Source organism: Paroedura picta, chromosome 12 (assembly GCF_049243985.1).
Source record: "Paroedura picta isolate Pp20150507F chromosome 12, Ppicta_v3.0, whole genome shotgun sequence".
Classification (NCBI taxonomy): domain Eukaryota; kingdom Metazoa; phylum Chordata; class Lepidosauria; order Squamata; family Gekkonidae; genus Paroedura; species Paroedura picta.
This window is the reverse complement of record NC_135380.1, coordinates 30808417-30826495: the sequence shown is the minus strand read 5'-3', so window position 1 is coordinate 30826495 and position 18079 is coordinate 30808417. Positions and strand designations below refer to the sequence as shown.

At 44.9% G+C, this 18079-nt stretch overlaps 1 protein-coding gene across 2 annotated transcripts; it reads right to left on the bottom strand.

Moving 5' to 3' along the window:
• Window positions 1-992: 992 nt before the first annotated feature.
• Window positions 993-18034, bottom strand: LOC143821705 (uncharacterized). 2 transcript variants are annotated; one of them, XM_077305975.1, is made up of 15 exons: window positions 17703-18034; window positions 16909-17069; window positions 15784-15862; window positions 15291-15509; window positions 14221-14364; window positions 13794-13960; window positions 13056-13168; window positions 12279-12397; window positions 11836-11996; window positions 9330-9442; window positions 7308-7432; window positions 6126-6341; window positions 5202-5306; window positions 2563-2652; window positions 993-1174 (listed from the first exon to the last, which is right to left on the bottom strand). In XM_077305975.1, exons 1-15 carry the CDS (start codon window positions 17929-17931, stop codon window positions 1026-1028), a joined length of 2190 nt encoding a protein of 729 aa, XP_077162090.1. In that variant the 5' UTR covers window positions 17932-18034; the 3' UTR covers window positions 993-1025. The 2 variants fall into 2 exon arrangements, with proteins under 2 accessions (XP_077162090.1, XP_077162091.1); XM_077305976.1 differs by lacking the exons at window positions 2563-2652; window positions 5202-5306.
• Between the last annotated feature and the right edge of the window lie 45 nt (window positions 18035-18079).

The window sequence follows — 18079 nt, the reverse complement described above, 5'->3', positions numbered from 1 at the left end:
CTCTCTCTCTGATCAGACCCAAGCTGAACTCTTCTCGGCAACTCTTATTCCTGCAAGCAAAGTGTGGAATGCCAGCCTCTGTCCCGCGCAGCTATTAGCCTAGCTGCTCTGCTGCTCTTCTTCAGTTTGCAGCTAATTCTGGGTGGAGCTGCTGCTCTTCCTTAGCAAATATTTTAACAGAACAGCCAAGGGGCAAAGCCACAACTTCCTTGTGGGCCTATTCACTCCCCCGCAATAGAACAGTGCCAAACTGCCCTGGTAAACTCAACTGGGTTCACCTGGCATCAACCACCTTGTTCCTCTCAGCTGGCTACGTGCCAAGGAAATTAACCAGTTAACTTGTTTGCACATCACCTCTTATCCTGCCAAAACAGTCAATCAATCCGTTTTATTTGTTATTAACTAAAGGTCATACAAAATGTATTTTTTTCCCCACCCCTCCTTCCTTCAAGGAGTTCAGGAGTGACATTTATGGCTCACAACAAGCCAGCAGGACAAATGAGGCAGAGACAAACTAAGGAAAACAGCTTTACACACTGTATAACATCCTGATGGCATTCACTACCTCAAGACGAGAAGAGGGCCACCTGAAAAACAACGATGTTTTTAGTGAGTTTTCATCAGCTTTTCCATCGTGCAAAAGAGGCCCTGGTGTCATCATACAGTGGACAGCTAGTCAGCGCCTTGCACTGCTGGCTTCTGCTTCAAAGCTAGAAAAGCATTCTTTTTTTTTCTCTTGGAGTTTAGCTGTGGACATGAAAAGGTACATCTGGAATGAATGCAGCGAGGGCGTGCCCAGAGCCTCCCTACTGCTTTGCAAATGTTATATCTGCCTCTGCTCTGATTTGCTGAACAAAGATCTACAGTGTTTACCTACTGAAAAATACCCAAAGCAGAAACACAATGTGAAACGTGATCCTAGGTTAAAAAAAACCAACAACAGACAACAACAGACACACACAAACACTCCCCACATCTTTACCATCCTTTATTTTGCTCCATTCTTATCAAAGGCTGGGGAACTATCACGGGTATCTGGGGTCATATATGATTTTGGATGAGTTTCCCCTGTCCCTTTCATCTTCTGCTGTGAGGTTGAACGAATGTGACACTCTGAACTGAATCATCGCTATGAGAGCAAGTTCCTCGGGGTCCAGATTGCTCAGGCTGGCCTCTGGGTGACAAGGAAGAGAAAAATAATGAGATGATTTGCAGGTTGCATATCGATCCATTTCAAAATTCAGATGATCAGGTTGAACCTACTGGCATGTATCGAACCATGCAGTTTGTCTGATGGAATGTCATCTCCGTTTGTGGAATAGGGGCAATTCCCCTCCAACTGCATATCCCATTTTACTGCTGTTCTTACTGCTGATGCTCCAGGAACAGGGGTGGGAGGGAGGCTCAGTGGGCAGCAACAGTCTTGCTCTGCAAACTCCATGGTCTAATGTGTGAGATGAGTGGACAAGAGCCAGTGCATGGGCCCTTCATACCAGTGCAACATGCAGCATTTCACTGCTAGAAGAAAGAAGCTGCACATCAAGAGTACGCAAGAGCACATTGCATGTGGGCAGAGAAGAGTGATGTGGAAGAGGACTACTATTACAGTTGCATTGGTCAACAGGTGAGTGGGATGGAAAGTCTGAGAGCAACTTAGCTTGCACTTGGGTGACATGCTGCTCAGACTGAGGAGAACAGACCGGAGCACTTTGTAGGAGTCAACCCCTACTGACACCTTCTTACTTTATGCTTGCTGAACTGGAAGCTGCAATGCCACCAGTTGCCTATCTGCAGAGGTAATGCTAAAGAACAGTAGGTATCAGGTCACCAGTTCCCTCCTTCAGCAAGCTACCTGGGTCTAGATGTGTTAAGACCTTCAGCATTTTATACTATCCAAATCATCAGGATTACATATACCCTCTCTCCATGGACCCACCTGCAGTATCACAACTGTAAAACATAAACTGAAAAAAAGTCTGAGCCATATAAGGACAGGTTGTCATAAAAGAAGATATTGCCATGCTTTTGCCTTGTTTGCATCTGTGCAAAAGTAGCTCTCTGAAAGCAGGGAGTTTAGACGGATTAGCTCCTCCACCTGGTGACCCCAGCTGACCCCGGAAGAGCCTAGGCAGACACTGGACATTTTAACATTTGCATCCATTTAGATCATATTGCAATATTTGAATTATAAATACGTAGTGGTATATTTTGTGCTTAAACCTCCCAAGAATTTTGCAAGAATTCAGATCAAAGCTATTCAAGTAGCTCAGGTTTAATGCAAATAAGCTAAGATTGTTGAAGGAACTCTGCTTTGACTTGACACCTGAAGATCTGCAAAGTTTATTTAGTCAGCTTGTACAGGAGTGGCAACCCAGCAGAACATTTTATTGTGAACTGCAAAGTTTCTCATATAGCATGCCAGATTACTGGGACACGGTTTTTGGGAGTTTCACCATGAAAGAAACAAGAGACCAAGCCCCAAGAAGAACAGAGAAGGCAGGGAGCATGAATCTGCCCATGTACTCCCAAGTCCAGATCACTCAGGGGAGGCTAGTTACTCACCCGTGCAGGCAGGCAAGCAGAGTGAGCAATTTTTCCAGGTTGTCATGTGGAGGCAGTCATCCACACAGCTCTGTACTGGGATGCCGCAAACTGCATTGAGACACACCACAAAGTCATCTATCTGGGGCCTGAAGGCCTCAACATCTCCTGTTCCTGCTTGCTCCCACCCATCCCTGCCTACAGTCACTGTGGGTATACCTGCACTACAGTTGTACATTGGCTGGAGTACTTTCCACATCCCAGGGAATCCTTGGGATTGCAGTCCTGCAAAGTACAGCTAAGGGGATCTCTAACAGAGTTTTAGCATCCTCATCAAATTGTCACTCACAGGATATTTTGAGGGAGAATTAAGATGGTATAAACCAACTATAAATCTGTATAATGTAGATGGACCTCTGGGTGAGTGGTGGGACTTGGCTGGGCCAATTCAACTTTTTGGTTGCTCCTCCAGGTAGCAAACCAAGGAAACTAATCATCCAGCACCAACAGTCACAAAGACAGATTTCGCCCAAAGTAAGTGATCAAGAAACTGCCTCCTCCCTATCCCCACCCCCAAAGACCATTAAGATCTGGCAGCCAAAATCTGCTTAGGGTCCCCGGCTCTAATGATATAACACTGGCCTCAACAAGGGCATGGGCATTTTTGACCCTGGCCCCAGCCTGGTGGAATGCTCTACCCAAAGAGATCAGGGCCTTTTGGGACTTTAGCAACTCCGGAGGGACTGCAGAGCTGAGCTGTTCTGCCAGGCCTATAGTTGAGGCCAGGCAAGAACATCATGAATTGTTGGCCTTCCTATTCAAAAAACCATCCACTGATAGGAACTCTTCTAAACTCTGTGCAGTCCAGTGGGAAGTGGTTTTTATGAAGGACTTGTTTTATTACTTATTATATGTACTGTTTTTAATGTTGTTAACTGCCCTGAGCAAGCAAGGATAGGGTGGTATGCAAATAAAATATTTATTTATCCTTGGCTCTTGAGCAGGTTCAGGTGAAGATGACAAATCACCCACCAAAGCCAACATTTTTGGCTGGTGGGAGGGTTGCCCCTAGATATGGACAGCATCTCAAGGCCAAGCGACTATTTTTCCTCATCTCTGAGGACCCACATCACCAGGCTAGAGATGTTGTGATGCCGAAGGCACCACAGAGAGCTCTGTTCTCATGACAACTGAAGCTTTGCCTTCTCCCACTTAAGAAATGACTGAACACTGATTAGCGTCAGATACCTGACACAGTCAAGCCAGCTAAAATCATTGCACCTTTACTAATAATGACATACTGAACTTTTTCACTACTACTTTCTTTAACAAGTTATGGAAGAAAGTCAACCACGCCTCTCCCACTAATGCACATCAGCATTCTTTGCTCCCTCTGTCATTTCTTCAATGCTAGGGATTGTGCCTCCAGAGAACCTTTTGCAATATAACACGTGGCACTCCGTGACTCCATTCATAAAATGAATGATGTATTAACCTTTGGACTGCTGTCAAGGCAGACCATTGGTCTAACCAAGTTCACTGATTCGCAGCAGCCGCCACCTGGAAACTAGCTGGAGAGGCTATGGATATGAATCTGGGATCTTATGCATGCAATACCCTAGTAGTAATATTTGAGGTACAATCTGCAAAATATCCATTATATGTGAGAATACTTAAGATTCTTAAACTGGAGACACCAATTATACAAGGATCCTTCTGCAGATAAGAATAATGCTGCATCACGTACCATGCCCCCTCCTCACAAATAAAGATAACAGCCTAGCCAACTAGAAGAACTTCCAAGAGTAAAATAAAAATAAAATATGGTTGGACCCCCCAGTGGGGGAAGGTCACACGGAAGTTCTTGCACTTCAGAGGAGACCTCATTATAAGTAGGCATCCTGCTATAAGAAAGATGCTGTGAAAGAATACCTCCAGGACAGCCCTGCAAGACCCTATTTACTCAGAATGCTTCAAAAGCAGTAATTTACAAGTCTAGAGTTGCCGGCCCCCATCTAAATCCTGGAGCTCTCCTGGAATTACAATTGAACTCTGGAATACAGAGATCAGTTACCCTGGAAAAATGTGTGGCCTTTATGGCATCATATCCCTGCCATACCCCCTCCCCAAGTTCCACCCTAAATTTCCAGGAATTTCCCAACTCAGAGTTGCACACAGAGGTTTCTGCTTGAAAGTGTCACAGAAGCACCCCCAAATCTGGCACAGTTAACAGAGACACATGCTTCTTGTTACAGGTGTTATCCCCAGAGCTGCGCAACTTGCAGCCCGTCACGCACACACACACACATTGCAGTCCCAGGCTTGGCAGCAAAATTGGGGAGTTTACTGTATTCTAGGGCTGCCAGCTCCAGGTTAGGAAATACCTGGAGTTTTTGGGGTGCAGAGCCCAAGGAGGGTGGGATTTGGAGAGGGGAGGAACTTCAATGAGGTGGCCAATTTCTTCAGGTGAACTGATCTCTGACACCTGAAGATCAGTTGTAATTCCACGAGATCTCCAGCTGTCACCTGGAGCCAGCTATCCTGCTGTGTTCTTTTGGACTCCAAGTAGGCTCCATCATTATGGTGCCAACTGATGCTCACAACCCCCACACCAGCCTGCCTTCCATCTGCTTGCTGTCTTTCTCTTTGTTTCTCCTTGCCTTTCTTGGCTGTTGTCTGGAAGCTGCCACTGCAGTCACAGGTTGGTTGTGATATGGGTGCCAAGGCCTTGTGGCAGCGTGGGCCACTAAAGCCCTCTGCACAAACTGCAAAAAAGAAAAAAAATGGGGAAGAGAGCAAGTTTGTGAACACTACAAAATGCAAACATAAGAATCAATAGCATTGCCTCTTACATTCTGCACCACAATTTCTAGCATACTCTACCAATAGAATGCGGCCACCATCTTGATCTATTTTAACATGGCTACCAGCTCCTAAGGAAAGCCAATGAGGTTTAAGAAGGTCTTATAAATAGCAACAGAAAGGTAACAGAAATCAAACATTTACTGCATCTTTTTATGCTGGCCAACAAAGTATGATGGTGTTGCCAACTTTCTGTAACAAGTTCCTCTGCATTTAACAGCAATTTGGCAGACAGAAATCCAGGAAATTATGCCCCCCTCCCAAATCATGTAGTGCTGGAGAGAACATTTGCTTCCTTAATTTATGGAAGTCTGCAGAATCAAGAGTAGTTCCACTAAAGACTTGGGACCTCTAGTTTTAGAATTGTGGCTCCAGACTTAAAGGAGTCTGGTTCTAGTCCTCATGGGAGCTGGCATCTAACTGATTCAAAATGTTTGGGATAAGTTTATTCTTATTTATTGGTGAAAAGCATGTAACCATGAATCGCGAGAGTGAGTCATGTAGAAATTACACCCCAGAGGCGCCTTTCCCTCAAATGAAGGCAACAACCTTTCCCTCCACCACTCTGCTGGCCTCCAGAAGATTCAGAAATATTTCACCAATCCAAATGGAGACTATATTGAACCTTTATGGATAACAGATGTTGGTTGCTTTCCACATTCAAGGCAAAAGATTGGACAGGCTGCCTGTTGGTCTCTCCTCCATTCCCCCAGTCCACTTACTGGACCACGTGTAGAGTGTTGAGTCTGGCTTGGAGATAATATCCTCCATAGAGCTGATCAAGTAGAATCCCTTGTCTGTCTGGAGGACAGCAACACATGTGGAACGTTCCAGCAGGCACTCCTGCTTTGCCTGTTCCAGGCTCTCCATGGACGGGTAAAGTAGTTCCAGGTCTCCTGCCGCACCATGGCCAGAATGCTTATCAAACCAGTCTGTGGCTGGGAAGGACAAGAGCAGAGCTTTCAACAAAACACTGTGCAAAAGCATCACGACAGTCCATTCATGCTACGTGGGTCTGACCTGCGTTTTGGACTGCTAACAATTATGGAGAAGAGGGAAAGGATGTCATGTTAAATCTGGCAACAGTCAAAAATGGAAGTGGGCACTCAGAAGTAAATGACAATTGAAACAATCCATGCGTTGCCACTATTTGGAGGACCAGGACATTTTTCTGGTTAATACTAACACCAGTAGACATAATTGTATTTATTATTTTATTTGCTTCAAATATCTGTATCGTTTCATCTCCTTGAACTAGCCGGGGTAGAATTTTTACTGACACGGCCAAGAGGGGAGGGTGGTGGTAGAAATCATCCCTTTGTATTCATATCAGTTTGCTTTGCACAAGCGTGGGGACAAAGTACTCCCATCCATTCTGAAGCATAGATCTTGACTGGCTCAACCCAGTGGAATTGTTCCACAGTCCAAACAATGCCCTCTGCATGATACATCCAGCCTAGTAAATTGGTGCAAGCCATCTTGGGCTCTTGCTTACCTAGCTGCCTCCTTGCAGGATTGAAGGGGAAAGGTCTTCTAAACTAGTTTGACAACCAAGTTTTATAGGAATTTTTCTAAGCCTTCCCATCAACCATTATAAGTACAGGAAGCAATGTAACCTCCCTTGGGGCTCAGCTTTACTCAAGCACATAACTCCACTGAGGCTGGCTCCCAGACGGATCACCTATTACTTCCTAACTGCCCTGCAGCCAACAATGTGGTGTCACAACTCGCCCCAAGAGTTAAATAGCAGTTATGTCTTCCTGTAACCTTAGCTTTCCCCTGCTCCATTGCAGAGACCATGTATGCAAAAGCTGACAGAAGAAAGCAGTGTGGATAAAGCAAGAGTACCTCAAAGGGTGGTGGATTATGTCACTCATCCGCTCTTGCACAACTGAGGTTCTTACCTTCACTACATTTGCAGAGGAAATGCCTCTTCTCCTTGCAACTGGCATCAATTAGAAATCCAGTCACTGTGTCAAACCACACACAATCCTTCAGGCCACCATCTGCCATGTCATCGTGCAAGTACCTTTTCCATCATAAGGGGGAGGGAAGAAAGGACGGACATTTGTACTCCAGGGCTAGGAAGGAGAGTCACAATATTCCCATAAGTTACATGACTCCTTAGTGGAGTCTTCTCCAAGTCTTCTCAGCCAGCATGCTGGTATGCGAGAACCAAATCTGCTTCACAAATTATAGGGGTCCTGTGTGCAATATAATGTATTTGCTGCAGATAAAAGTCTTGTTTACTGTCATACTTCCTTATCACACTGTTCCAGTCCTTAAATCTGGACCAAACTATTTGTGTTTTTAAAGAGCTGGATCTGGGTTCCCTGGCTCCGGCTAAGGCAGGCATTCTCAACCAGGGTCTCAAGAAACCCTGGGGTTTCTTGACAGCCCTAGGAGGGTTTCCCAAAAGGGGTGGGAGTTAATTAATTTTTATATACTTTTTATGTTTGTTAAACATTTATTGGGTGATATGGTAATATATAATCATGTTGATCCCCCAAAATGGCCAATGATGGGCCTGGAGGGGATGGGAAGAAGAGGGGCCCTGGATGGGCAGTTACACAGCTATGCTTCTCAACCATATTCTGCACAATCGTGCCACTTCTGGGGTTTCTTGTAGCCTGATAAATGTTTCAGGGGTTTCTCAATGGTAAAAAAAGTTGAGAAAGGCTGAACTAAGTCACACAGCAGTTTGGGAAATGGCCTTTAAAATATAAAGGACAGCTCTGACTAGCTCAGAACGCTGCCACAGGGCAAGGAAGGACTCCTTTCCCCCCAAGACATTTCCCCGTATGAAAACAGTAGTTATTTCCCAATTTTTTGCTGTTTCACATGGAGTATTCTGGACACATGAACCTTCAAAAGCAGGGGGAATATTCACTCCAGCACTGTTTCCACGTGGGAAAGCAGCCTTGAGTGGAAGGCTGCAACTCTTCCTCCCCCTGTGGCAGTGTTCTGAGCCCACCTGAACTCTCTTTTAATTTTCAAAACCCATTTCCTGTAGCTGCTGTGTGGCTGCAGGGAATGCAACTCTTTAAAAACATGAACATTTTGACTCTGTGTCAGGCATGCTCAGCATTAACTAAGGTTTGCTTTAAATCCAAGGATCCAGCCACAAAGGCTGGCTGTTGCATCTCTGCATGATTTGCTGCTGTATCCTTGTTTTTTTCCAATCAGCTGGGTGGGTGGGGCGGCTCTGCCCTTTGTCTGCATCAAGTATAGACAAATTATTCCAGACTGAAAATTCAGCAGAATTACTGGCCCTTAAAGAAGGCTGCCTGTTGTATCTCTGCATGAATGCCAGTCACCTTTCAATCAGGAAATGTGCCTAGAATTGTGACTCCATTATATTTTCAAAACAAATATTTTTGTTTGTAAAAATGCAGCATGCCATCCATTTTAATTGGGGCACAGAACTATAATAGTTTAAGAACGGCTGTTCTAAGTTATAACATTTGCATGTCAGGACTTGTCTTTTTCTAATCTTTTTGTGAGGTGTTTATTTGAGTGCTACACATGGGAATCATCATTGGCTGTTCAAGAGTTCACTCGATTTTCTTCAAAGAGTCAGAAAATGTATAACATGCAGTGTGGGCCTGGTTCCAGAATACCAGAAATGCATATTTTGTGAGGAGGGGGCAATGGAATTTGGTGTTAGTTCCTAGAGCAGGCGATCTTCTATTTTAAAAAGGATGAGGCGAGTGGTTAAGAAGGGAGCATTGGAACCCAAGACTTGAGTTCATTACAAACTCCAGTCTGTTTATGACATTTGAATGTGTTCATGCTACAAAGTTCCAACTTTCTGCCTTCTGGTAGTTCACCCACCCAGCAGTCCTTCTTGAAGAAAGGGGGCCTGCTATTCTGGGGAAACAGCCTTAGGCAATTGCGCCTGACCCACATGACTTATGGGTGCTCACTGTGACAGAGGCTGGCTAAGGGGCTCCTTTGTTGTCCACAGAAAGACAGATTCATCTTTCAGATCATTCAAGCCTGTCCAGAAAGATTCTCCGAAGTTTGAACTGACCCATTCCTAGAAGGAACAAGAAGATAATTTCAATCCTTGGCATAGAAGAGAGAATAGCCACATTGATTAGTAACTTCTTAGGCTTGCTAACCTCCAGGTGGGGCCTTGGAATTTCTCAGAATTACATCTGATCGCCAGACTACAGATAGTCGTTTCCCTGATAAAATGGCTGCCTTGAAGGGTGGCCTTGTTGGCTGAGGTCTCCCCCCAATCAAAACCGACACTTCTCAGGCTCCACCCCAAAATCTCCAGGTATTTCTTAACCCAGAGTCAGAAATTCTATAACTTCTGGCCTTTCAGTAGTGCCCAGTGCATTTCTGCACAATGGACAGTATATGTTGCAAACAGAGCCAAAAGTTATCTACATCCCTAGAGCAGGCACTTTCCAGATTTGCAAGGGGATCTTTCGGGAAACTCAAGATGTCTGCAGAGCACTCCCAGTCCTTTCACCCAATTGCTTCTTGTGCTCTGATTTATGCATTGAGGAGACAGCCCAGGCAGGACAAGGGTTTGGTTTCCTCGCATATGACGAGGGGCAAGGGCTTCCCTCACGGTTCCTCTCCTCTCTGCTTTGGCTATGAGCATTTTCATTCTCACTAATCGTTGTTTTGATGATGTTGTTAACCCACCCTGAGCTGTATTGGAAGAGTGGGTTAGAAAAATATTTGTTTTATTTATTTTAAATATTTATATTGCCACAATTTTCCAGAGCCACCAGAACCCAAGTTGGTAAAATCCAATAAAACCACATAAAATGAAACAATTGAAAACATTTACTGTGAACAAATAAAATACATCAAAAACCACCACCACAAAAACACTCATTGCATATATTCCCTTTGGCCCAGACTCAGAGAACCAAATAACACAATATATTTGCCCATGAGTTGGGTCAGAATTAGGGCCATTTCGCACGGCTTCAAAGTAGCAGAATGGTTGCTATTTGGAAACGCTACTAATTTGACATAACCCACGACGTCGTAGACAATCTGCAACAATCCTGAAACCAATCAGCAAAAAGCGCTTCGTTGTGGCGCTTTCAGGGGAATCCAGAAAAGTGGATTCACCCTCCGGATAGCGATACACTCCTGCAACCAATCTGCAACAGTAGCGCTAAAGATCTGTGCGTTACCATTGTTGCTGGTTCTTCAAAGTCCCTCCCCCTGGCTCTCTCCTCCAAACTTCCGGCGAAGCGATCGCCATTTTTTTTTCTCCGAGCGAGCGGGGATAAACGCACCGGCGAGCCTCTTTCTGTTTAGAGGCTTCCCTGGCTTCAGTCCTTCACCTTTAGTCACTAAGCACAAACAACTGAAAAGCCCGTTTGCTGAAATAAAGTCCCTTTATTTTTTACAAATAAATTCAGCCGAAAATCGTGCCCGTGAGAGGGGGGGGGGGATTTTTTTTTTTATCACTCGAGGCAGCGTGCAAATGATCATACAATCAAACGACAGCTCACATTAGGCAGCTGGATGGGTCTCTCCGTAGCAACGAATCTACCTAGATTCATTGCTATGGGTCGTTTTTTTTTTTTTTTAAACCTTTCTTAAAGGGAAAGGGGCTGTTTGGGAGCATGCTAACGGCTGCCCATTGGCTGCTTGACGGCCAGGGGCGGGACGAGCTTGGCAATAGCGCTTCCTTTCTAGCGATTTCTGCCGAGACCGGAAGCCTGTGGGAAACGCTAAAAAACGCAACTGATTCCACTACAAAGGCAGGTATGCATAACGACGAATTCCACTATTTTAAATGGCGATTTTTCATTCCGCAAACAATTTGCAACAAAGATCCCTGTGCGAAAAGGCCCTTAATATTGCACACAAAAGGCCCTATGTTTAACAGCCTCTCCAGTTAAAGCATCTCTAGTAGTCAATGCTTCAAAAGATACTTTTTTGTTCAAGACCTTAGACACCAATTGCCACTTGGTATAAGCAATATTAAGCTAAATGGACCAATTGTCTGAGTCTGTATAAGGCAGCTTCATAGGTTCCCCTTGCCCAGTTGGCTTCTCCTGGTAGTTAAAGAGAAAGAATCTGAGTTGAGTTCAGTGTTGCTTCTCAGTTGTTGAGCAGGTATAAGGAGATATGAGGGGCAGCCAACAGTAGGCCCAAATGAGCTAATGAGCCCCTAGTCCAAGACGAAAAGAAGTAGCGCCCATCACAATATGTAGCAGATGCAGTACAGCATTGCTGTCCTCTCCCTGATCATCCTACAAATAGCTTTAATATATAATATCGTGGGCCTAGTGCCCCCTCCCATACAGCTCCAGTGGGGTTGCCACTGCCCCCCCTCAGATAACGAGCTTCCTGTAGCCCCAAAGCCAACTCCCCTGGGTCAGAAGTCACCAGAAACCCTTAAGATGCCCAAGTCTTCACTCTGCAGACTCTTAAAATCTGGGATCACACCTTCTCTTGGAGTGATGTCAGGTATAGCAGTTCTGTGTTTCTGAACCTCTGGCAGACTTGCAGGGCCTCATGCCATCCACTGACCAAGGAAGAATCCCAGAAGTAGCAGCTGCCATTCCAGGGTCTCCATCCAGGCTCTGTGGGACAGGAACTCTGAGGTGCTGAGCCAGAAAGAAAAAAAAATAATTGAACAGAAAGAGCATGAAACAAAATTACTTTGGAAGAGAACAGGTCAGTGTTTTGTTTTTGTTTTGCTTCCTAATTCCCAAAATCCATCTTGAGATAAACCAAAAACACTTGGATCAAAAGTTCAGTTTCATATTGCTGATAGGTTCCATAGCCATATTTCCTGTTGACCTCACTAGTTGCAGCTGCAAGACAAAAGCAGTTGGACTCAAACCATGCTGTTTCTTCCCCCTCAAAGCTTAGAAATAAGTACTTACGCACAGTTGCTTTGCAGACCCATGGCTTGAGTTCAGAGCAAGGGGACACAGCCAAATTTTGCTCCCCTTGAGGCCCAATTCCAAGACAGCCCCCTGACATAAATTGCACACCAGCCAGCCTAAGAGTGGAAGCAAAAGAAGGTTGCATATGGTTTGGGACGAAAAGGGGGACCTGAGCAGTTAACATTTGTTTAGCAAGCATCGAAAGAACCAACCTTTAATTCTGAATATAGAGGGGAGGGCAAAGGATACCAAATTCAGGGGAGGGGGGAGGACAGGAAGCATTGAGCCTTGCCACCTGGAGATGCAATTCTGAAGGCGGGTCACCTGATACTGGTTTCGTTTGCTGCTCCGCCATCTTTACTGGCAATAGCTACTTTTTATGAAGATGCAAGGGAATAATTTCAGGCAGGTCAAATGTTCAACTCCTCTGAGAGAATACTGAATAAGCTGATCAAAGTAGGGGTACTGTGTCAGGAGGGGGTGTAGCTCAGTGGTACAAACACATGTTTTGTGCACAAAAGGTTTCAAATGGATCCAATTAGAATGGCTGGGACAGAGCTCTTCCTGAGATCCTGGAGAGCCTCTGTCAGTCAGGTGACTAGATGGACCTGTCATCTGGGTTCAGGTGAGGTTGCCTCATGTTCTCCAACTGGGGGAACTACTTGCAAGTTCTGCTGCACAGGAGATAACCTGATTGTCCCACTTGTCTTTGAATGCTGACAGTGGTATACATCCATAACTGAAGGCAGCTGCAAATCCCAAAAATATACTCACCAGGAAGGGGAGAAATCAGCAGCCTGGCCCTCTGCCCATGTCCATGTCCCATCATTGTCTACATCATTCAGCCCTGTCCAGCTCTCCTTCTGCACCATGGCCATTATCCAGGCCTGCAGTCAAGGAAAGAGGCTTATTTAATGAAGTTCTAATTCACACAAAGAATGCTGATAGTGTGCAACCCAGACAGGGGAAACTGCTCTTACTATCCAGCAGAATGTGTGTGTGTGTGGGGGGGGGAGGAGGAGCAGGAAAGCATAAGATGCATCTTATACTGTTGGGTCATTTAGTTCAATATCATCCCCTCTGACCAGCAGCAACTCTCTAAGTTCTCAAGCAAAGAATGGTCTTTCCCAACATTTACTGCTCAAGATGCTTTTAACTGGGGGTGCCAGGGACTGAGCCAGGGACCTCCTATATACAAAGCATGTGGCCTGCTACTGCACAGTGGCTAACAAATAAATGAGGTTGGCCTGATCATCTCCACCTGTGTCAGTTCTGCTAGTGGCAAACTTGATATGACTAATTTTAACAGAGACTCATGGATGCCATCTGAATGGAACAGCGTTGCTGGATCCATGCTGGCATGAGAAACAGAACTTTCCTAGCTCCATTCCACACAGGCTGCCTCTCCTGCTGTTGAACACAGGTAAATCCCTAGGAGTCAGTCTTCTCCAACAGATTTCTCCCACCATGTACAGTGACTGAAGCTACCACCATTCATCTTTGTCTTCATGCCTTTTCCTCAGCACTAGTGAGCATCAGCAAGCCCACATCCTTGCCATAGGCTTCGCAATCGGCTTTGGCCCCCTTCCAACTTTTGCTGCTGTGCTCCTCCACATAGTAGCAGTGTCCATCCCAAAACCACCAGCCAGGATTGTGAGGACATCTTGAGCTCACCAGGCCTGAGAAAGCAATACAAAAGAAAGGGGGGGGGGGTGGATGACAAATTTAGTCCTGCATGCCTAACAATTCCTTTGTTTCTTTCCTGGTATGTTCCTCACAAACAATCCCTTGGCCAAGGGTGGTTAGCTGGCAGCCCATAGTTCCCTCTCAAAGCCCCTCTAAGTAGATTCCAGAAGGGGTACTGACCAAAACATTTTACTTAGTTCCATCAGTGAGTTGGTGTTCCTTTCATATAAATGCCATGGTACAAGTTCCTTACCATGAAGACAAGAAGGGCTGAACTGACGTACACAGCTCAGAAAGCCATCACACTGACCCGTCAAGGGGTTATAGGTACGTCTGCTCAAGCAAGTAGGAGGGCAACGCTTCTGGCATTTGTCTCCACAGAAGCCAGCAGAGCAGGCTGAAAAAACAGAAACATATTTGCAAGATTGCACATCCCTTGGGGGTTTGGAGGACATTAAATGTTATCCAAACAGACATTATTAATTATTACTGTTATTATTATTTACATAGAGATGTCTTTGTTCAAAGCCCTTCACATGCACATTATCTTGCTGGAATCCTTACAACAGCTCTGTAGCACCAGCCACTATTATTACCCCATACTACAGATATTGCGGGTATAGGTGGGTGTGTGGCTTAACTCAGACTACGTGGTGAGTTAATGACAGAAGTGAGACTTGAAATAAGAATCTCCCAGATCAAACCTTTCAGTCACAATACTACTCCGATTCCTCTACAATGATATTGCAGGACATTTCCACGCACAGCAAAACACATCTTCACAATGGAAGTGGCTAGAGATTTTAAAATGAAACCTGGAAATTTATGCAACCTATCCCATCTATTGTTACAATGGTACATCAATATAATGATATTCTAGTGCTAATTTTTAAAACAGCAAATGCTTGGTGACCCAGGTGGAGGCCACTGCTGGGGGACTGGGGCAAGGAAACCGGCCATGTGGAAGCATTCTGCCACTGGACATTGTCTGCAGCAGCATCTCCACAAATGGAAATTACCAGAATGTCAGCATGGGAACAGTTTCAGGCTCCTCTCTTTGTTTCAGTAGTTATGGGAGAAAATTGCCAGAAGTTGTCACATCTGGCATGTGACCACCATGCAATGTCTGCTATGTTTAGTTCTAGCTTCACTGTTAACTAAAATCTGAGAACCCCTGGTCCACACAGTGTATGTTTCATCATTGTCACTGGAGCTGCTGGGGAAACAGCCTGAATGCTCTGGGACAACTTTGAATATAAGAGGAAATGAGACAGTCACTAGCCCTTCCCTTACCTCCCCCTCATACTCCAAAGAGTCACTGACCTGACTTGACATACAGAATGGCACCTGAGCCAGGGCAGTCAACCAGCACCATCCCCGCCACCATGTAATAGGCACCGTGAAAGCTCAGCACTCCAGTGCAATGTCCCTTCTGCAAATAACAGGCATCTTTCGCTTCCTGTAGTGATGCACGCCTCTGTGGTGAAGGAGCATCCTGGAGTGAAATGAGCAGCTTTTCCTTAAATGATGGCATCTCCACATCTGCAAAGGGAGTAGTAAAATTGCCAGAAAAACAAAGCCCCCCAAATAAAGCAACAGAAGTCTACCTGATATAGTAGAGAGAGACAAAGACACAATCTGGGCCCAGGAATCAGTTCGAAGCACACTATTATTTATTTATTACATTTATTTTCCACCCTCCCCTGAGACTCAGGATGGTTCACATGAAACATGGAAACTGGAAATAATACAGAGAACTCAACACAGAAATGACACTTTGGAAACAGCCCCATTCTGCAAGTACAGGAGCTCCCACCTTCAGGTCTCTGGCAAGCCCAAAGGAAGTCTTCTGTCTCCGAGGCTCTTCTTTCAGCTCCAGAAAAGCCCTTTGGCACCTGAAGGACAACAACGGCTTGTTTTGTATATAGTGACATATAGTATGTTTCAGAATGCTTTTACATGCGTTATTTACTTATCGGTTCATTATACCTTACTGCTCTACTGCAGGACCCATTAAAATATAAAACAACATAGCTGCAAAACCATAAACATTAACAGCAGACTAAAAATGATAAATCTTTAACCTGCATGTCATCTCAACAAAACAGCAACAGAAATTGGATGAAATAAGATTAACAGCAGAACTGTTCGCCAAACACCAAAAAACAGAAATGCAGCAAAAATGAGGGAGAAAGCAAATACCCACATTAAAATTCTCTACTAAAAGTGGGTTCATCTCAAAGACCCGTAGAAACAAACTGTTTGCACCATATCTCAGAAGGCCACTAGTGAAGGGGCTGACTGGTGCTCATGGGTCATGGAGTTCCAAGAGGCTTCCAAGGGGGCAACACCTAAAAAGATGTAATCTCACCTCATTCTAGGCACTCATACAGAGAAGTGCAGCAGTAGCCACTTTTAAACTATGGGTAATGAGATATTCCCTTAAATACCCCTGTTCATATGAAAGATGATTCCGTTAAAAGTTTTCAGTGACAGAAACTGTGGTAGAAAATAGTTAGGGCTGCCAGTTCTGGGTTAGAAATGTTTGGGGTGGACCCTGAAGTGGTTGGGGTTTGGGAAGGGAGGAACTTCAATGGGGTATAATGCCATAGAGTCCACATTTAAAATCAGCCATTTTCTCTAGGTGAACTGATCATCTCTTGGAGATAATAGTGGAAGATCTCCAGCCATCACCTGGAGGTTCAGTAATCCTAAAAATAGGTGTGGTTCACTTTCTTAGTCCCTCATCCTTCTGTTTTTTCCCATATTGCAAATGGTAGTCTGGGGCAGTAAAATTATCCCCATCTGGTAAATGGGGGGACAAAGTTACAGAAGATGACGGTTGAATGGTCTCACCAAAAGTTGAGTTAAGTATATGATCATCACAGCCCATCCCCCAACCCACAAGCCACTGCCTTAAATTATTAACATGATTTCTCACCGCATGCAGGGGATTCTGGACCTTCCACAATTCAGCACCCAGGTATCTCTTGCAAATAGATTCAGCTTCCTCTTGACTGCTGTAGCGTTCCAATGTCACACAAGACCCATGCTCAAATACCCAATTGCCAAGGGGCAAACACTTCAGAGAAGTATATACAGCTGCAGAAAAAAGGATTAGCAAAAGAGAATCTGTATTCATTAAAGTGATTTATATCTTACCTTTGTCCTAAGACTCAAGATGACTTGCAAAGCTAGGTGCTAAAGCAAAATCATAGAATCACAGAATCACAGAATCATAGAGTTGAAATTGGCCATACAGGTCATCTAGTCCAACCCCCTGCTCTACGCAGGATCAGCCCTAAGCATCCTAAAGCATCCAAGAAAAGTGCGTATCCAACCTTTGCTTGAAGACTGCCAGTGAACATAAAAGATATATTAGGGCTACCAAGTTATGCTTGGTCTTGTGGAAAAGGTCTATTTTGCTCATCTTTCTGAAACTTAAGAAGGAACCATTCATCCATTCTTCAGTTGTTTCATAAGGTTCAGCTGATGACTGTAAATAGGCTCAAGAAATGACAGAGCCATTCTGTGAAAAGGAGCCCAGATGAATATAAATGACACGAGGATCAGGAGGCGTGATCCTTCAGACAACAGTGTCAAGCCAATTCTAAGCTCTATCATCATCATCCATGTCCTTGGTAGCTTTAAGATTTGGCTACTATAGTCAGAGGCTGCCATTGTCTGGAAGTTTAAGATTGTGCTAAATATGCTCCCATTTGTTTCCCTACATACCAAGCATCTCTCTGTAGTACAGGAAACCATCACACAGCCCCGTCAGTGGATTGCAGCTCACACCAGGCTCACAGTGAGGACACATAGATTGGCAATCCTCCCCAGAATAGCCAGGGAAGCACTTGGATTTGACATGCACAGCCGTCTCTGGATCCGCAGCAGTCTCCTCCCGTGTAGCAAACCGTGTCCCCACACCTAGGCGGTGGCCAGCTGCTGTGCTCACCACCATGTTGCAGCCCCTGCCCAGACTGGTACACTGCTGTTTGGCAGCTGACAGTGAGGAAAAGGTCACATCAGCAGTCCAGGCACCGTAGAAAGACTTCCCTGGGAACGTCATGTACAACTCTGCAAGGGAAATTTGAGCAAAGTAGAAGGGC

Excerpts from the sequence above, each read along its gene's own strand:
- LOC143821705 (XM_077305975.1), bottom strand. The coding sequence starts at position 17,931 with ATGGTGGTGAGCACAGCAGCTGGCCACCGCCTAGGTGTGGGGACACGG. Across the intron at positions 7,433-9,329 it reads CTTAGCCAGCCTCTGTCACA|GTACTTGCACGATGACATGG; the intron begins GTGAGCACCCAT and ends ATGATGGAAAAG. Across the intron at positions 5,307-6,125 it reads AACACTCTACACGTGGTCCA|TTTGTGCAGAGGGCTTTAGT; the intron begins GTAAGTGGACTG and ends TCTTTTTTGCAG.